Genomic DNA, 4,490 nt, shown 5'->3' on the forward strand with positions numbered 1-4,490 from the left:
CATTCCCTCCCTGGCTTCCTGTTGCATCGGAACAGAGGCGATGATGTTTCCAATCTTAATGCGAGAGAGCAAGTTGATTTCCCCCTTTTCAATGCAAACTGTCCAAATGTGTTGCTGAGATCAAGACAGAATTCGGAGAGCAATCCCATAATTTCAGGATAGTGGCGCCATCTGCTGGCGCTCTTGTTAAGGCAGGCACTTCTTCCACATCAAAGACTCTCATATACAGCAAAGGCCATTCCATACAGACTGCTCATATTAATTCATACATTGATCAGGAAACAGGGAAACATTTTACCGCTGGAGATAAAAGCATGTACATAAACACCAAAAAGCAATGCAATTTTAAGGGTCAGGCTGTCCATGCGCATTTAAGCACATTTCTCTCCCACCCAAAATAATGCTGGGAATTGTAGTTTAAGGGTGCTGGACAGTGCAGGGTAAGCTACAATTCCCAGGATTCTTTGGGGATGTATACTTTAAATGTATTATTTCAGAGAATTTATACACTGCTTGATTGTAAAAAAAAAAGACCCTCAAAGAAGTTTGCAAAAAAGATGATAAAATTATCAATACCAAAAATTACGGTAGTAAGAATTTAAGACTTTCAAATTGTTAAAATGGACAAAAGAGAGATGAAAACGTACATCAGCTTTCTAAACATCTATGATAAACAATCTTGTTTTTTGCAGGTGCCAAAAAGAGCACAGTGAAGGCAACTGCCTGATGTCAATAAACAGGGAGTTTCAAAGGATGGATGCTGCCACACACAATAATAATAATAATAATAATAATAATAATAATAATAATAATAATTTATTATTTATACCTCGCCCATCTGGCTGGGTTTCCCCAGCTACTCTGGGCAGCTTCCAACGGAATATTAAAATGCAATAACCTATTAAAAATTAAGAGCTTCCCTAAATAGGGCTGCCTTCAGATGTCTTCTAAAAGTCTGGTAGTTGTTTTTCTCTTTGACATCTGGTGGGAGGGCGTTCCACAGGGCAGGTGCCACCACTGAGAAGGCCCTCTGCCTGGTTCCCTGTAACTTGGCTTCTAGCAGTGAGGGAACCGCCAGAAGGCCCTCGGCGCTGGACCTCAGTGTCCGGGCAGAACGATGGGGGTGGAGACGCTCCTTCAGGTATACTGGACCGAGGCCGTTTAGGGCTTTAAAGGTCAGCACCAACACTTTGAATTGTGCTCGGAAACAGTCAAGTTATCACAAATGCGAAATACACAGCTTTGATTTGTGAAAGCGTTATTTCGCTTCCAGCCGTTTCTAAATCGGGGCTAGCAAGATTGCAGAATAGGCCAGTCCCGGGAACAGGAATTGATTTAGCCAGTAAGCCAAGACAGGGCAGAGAAATGAAGCCAGGTGTGGAAGCAACACCTGGAAGTTGCTGGAAGTTGCCATGGCCCAAACACTCTGGGAGGGTCCGCCGGTGCCTGAACTCTGCTCCTCTGCCTGCCTAGTCCATGTGGTTTTCAGCAGGTTGCCAGCAGGTAAACCTATAGGCAGGGAAGCAGTGTTGTGTAGTGGTTAGAGTGTCCTGGCAAACTAGGGTTCAAAGCTCACTGGGTGACCTTGGGCCAGTCACTGCCTCTCAGCCTAACCTACCTCACAGGGTTGTTGTAAAAGCAGGCACACCAAACTTGGCCCTCCAGATATTTTGGGACTACAACTCCCATCACCCCTAGCTAACAGGACCAGTGGTCAGGGATGATGGGAATTGTAGTCCCAAAACAGCTGGAGGGCCAAGACTGGGGATGCCTGTTGTAAAAGCACAAAAATGGAGAGGAGTAGTGAAACCATGCGGATAAGCTTTGGCTCCTCGGAGGAAGGGTGAAATATAAATGTAATAAAAATAAATGATAAAAGCCTCCATGGTTATACCACCCCCTTCCTTCCCTGCTAAACTCCGAATGGGAGCAACAAGGCCTGACAGGATGGGCAAAATCTTTTCACATTAAGTTACGCATCTCGATCCCGTCTCTCAGTCAAGAGACCCTCAAGACGGCAACTTTTTAAACAGAATTAAACAATTAAAAAACCCAACAACTTCTGATACATTTTCCTTTATTCATTTATAGGCTTCTTTTCAATCTTTCCGAAGCCTATTGTGAAAAGTCCATAAAAAGTGTTTTAAGATATAAAAAACGTTTTTTTAAAAAAATTTACAAAAGCCAGATGACTAAAGCCAGCAGGAGAAATTACCTGAGGTAAAAAACAGTCTCTGTTTCTGTTGCGATTCAACAGTCTCCTTATCGGAAGCCTGCCATCCTGAGAGCAAAGCTCATCTCCTTGAGGAACATAAGAAGAGTGTGGCAGGATGAGGCCAATGGCCCGTCTAGTCCAGCATCCTGTTCTTGCAGGGGCCAACCCGAGGCCCGTGGGAAACCCACAGGCAGGATTCGAACACAAGATCAACTCTCCCCTCCCGAGGACCGCTTGGTCCCAAGAGCATCCCTACCGCAAATCAGGCAGGGAGGAACCCAGGTAAGTGCGCAAGTCGCTGATGGTGGAGCGGATTATTTTAGCCGGAATGGTCTCTTTGCCCAGCCGCTTGTAGGCTGCGTAACGGTGGCACCCTCCAAAGGAGTAGAAGTAGTCGCCCCCTTCTCGGCCCTTGATCCAGAGGACATCTATCGGGGGCACGCGGTCAGCTTCTTCCTAGGAGGGTGAGAGATGGAGTAAAGGGTGATTCGTAAAGAAGGTAAATAATTTAAAAAAGGAAGCTGTCTTCAGGGGCGGAGCAAGGTGGGTGTTAACCTGAGGTACAATTTCTGGGTTAGCGGAGTCTGTCACCTGAAGCATCTGTAACCCGACGTAAAAAGGTAAAGGGACCCCTGACCATTAGGTCCAGTCACAGACGACTCTGGGGTTGCGGCGCTCATCTTGCTTTACTGGCCGAGGGAGCCGGCGTACAGCTTCCGGGTCATGTGGCCAGTATGACTAAGCCACTTCTGGCGAACCAGAGCAGCACACGGAAACGCCGTTTACCTTCCCGCCGGAGCGGTACCTATTTATCCACTTGCACTTGGACGTGCTTTCGAACTGCTAGGTGGGTAGGAGTAACCCGAGGTACCACTGTAGTAAATCCGGCACTGCGACACATGCGAAGATCAGGTTGACCCCTGAGTCTCTCTCTTTTTTTTAATGATATTTATTAAAGTTTCAAACAAAAATACAATAATACGAAAAAGATAAGAAAAAGAAAATACAAAAAGCAGATAAATAAAATAACAATTAAAAACAAATCAGTTTTTCCATATCTTGTCTTTCATTTACTTGTTTCCCTGACCTCCTCACACCTCCCTTTTTTGCATTCCAGTTCAGTTAGTTAATTCAGCAAATCCTTTCCCTCTTTGTTTTTATCTTAATCCTTTATCTTAATATATTATAACTTTAAATTCACATCTATTAGCAATCCATTTTTACATACACCTTTATAACATTGCTGCTAGAACCACTTAACTTCATTCCAACATCGTTCTAACTTTCATTAATTTTACAGTATTTCTGTAGATAATCTTTGAATTTCTTCTGAGTCTCTCTCTCTCTCTCTCTCTCTCTCTCTCTCTCTGTTTTTTGCCTGATGCCGTACCTGGATGGTCCTCATGAGGCTCTCCACCTTCCCTTCCTCCAAGACAGGAGGGATGGGTCTGATGATCACCTTCATGGGCACCTCGTGGACCGCGGCGATGTTGTCCGAATGGATGCTGCGCCCTCCGCCGCCTTCGCTTGCCATCCTGGCGACGTTTTCGCCCCCGATGCGCCTCCGCCTTCCCAGATCCAGCCCGAGCAGCTCTCTCCAAGCTCCCGATCTCACTCCCCACATCCCGGGGCTCATAAAACGCCGTCCATCTGGCTTGCACCGGATCGCACCACCGCTGGGCCGCGGGGGTGGACGAGAGAGAGGAAGAGGAGGCAGAGGAGGCACAGACACCCGCCCCCCCACTTGCCTGGGTTTCAGGACGCCTTGTGAACCCGATCCCCGATGCCGGGCTTGCAAGAGAGCAAGGGATCCCCGCAGGATCCCGACACCCGTTCCCCCCTGCAGTCCCCAATGGAAGCGTCCCGTCCGGATGAATCACACGCGCACGTGGGCAAAGCGCTTTTCCTGGGCTGGGTCATAAGTTTTTTGGCTGAGTCACAATGAGGCAGCAGAAAAGTCGGCGAAGGAGGAAGCGGGGCGCTGCAGCAGCAGCCGTGGCTCGATCTGAACCGGGGATCAGACCCCGAACCGGTTTCCCCTCGTCTTGGGTGGGAGGAAGGGCCGGGGGAATTCCTCCGTACGGAGGTTCGGGGAGAGCCCGGCACTTGTTCCCCGGGAGGGACAGGCAGGTCGCTTTCGGCTGCCGAAACTTCCAGCTGCTGATCCTTTTGGGAAGAGGGACTGTAATAATAACAATAATACAGTGGTACCTCGGGTTACATACGCTTCAGGTTACAGACGCTTCAGGTTACAGACTTCACTAACCCAGAAATA

The 4,490-nt window shown here is 47.6% G+C and overlaps 1 protein-coding gene across 1 annotated transcript; it reads right to left on the minus strand.

The window, feature by feature from the left end:
- Positions 1-2,060: 2,060 nt before the first annotated feature.
- On the minus strand, positions 2,061-4,177 carry SRXN1 (sulfiredoxin 1). Its single transcript, XM_028732050.2, has 2 exons — positions 3,606-4,177; positions 2,061-2,671 (listed from the first exon to the last, which is right to left on the minus strand). Exons 1-2 carry the CDS (start codon positions 3,849-3,851, stop codon positions 2,468-2,470), a joined length of 450 nt encoding a protein of 149 aa, XP_028587883.2. The 5' UTR covers positions 3,852-4,177; the 3' UTR covers positions 2,061-2,467.
- Between the last annotated feature and the right edge of the window lie 313 nt (positions 4,178-4,490).

Source organism: Podarcis muralis, chromosome 5 (genome assembly GCF_964188315.1).
Source record: "Podarcis muralis chromosome 5, rPodMur119.hap1.1, whole genome shotgun sequence".
NCBI classification, from domain to species: domain Eukaryota; kingdom Metazoa; phylum Chordata; class Lepidosauria; order Squamata; family Lacertidae; genus Podarcis; species Podarcis muralis.

Excerpts from the sequence above, each read along its gene's own strand:
- SRXN1 (XM_028732050.2), bottom strand. The coding sequence starts at position 3,851 with ATGAGCCCCGGGATGTGGGGAGTGAGATCGGGAGCTTGGAGAGAGCTG. Across the intron at positions 2,672-3,605 it reads GCCTCATGAGGACCATCCAG|GAAGAAGCTGACCGCGTGCC; the intron begins GTACGGCATCAG and ends TCACCCTCCTAG.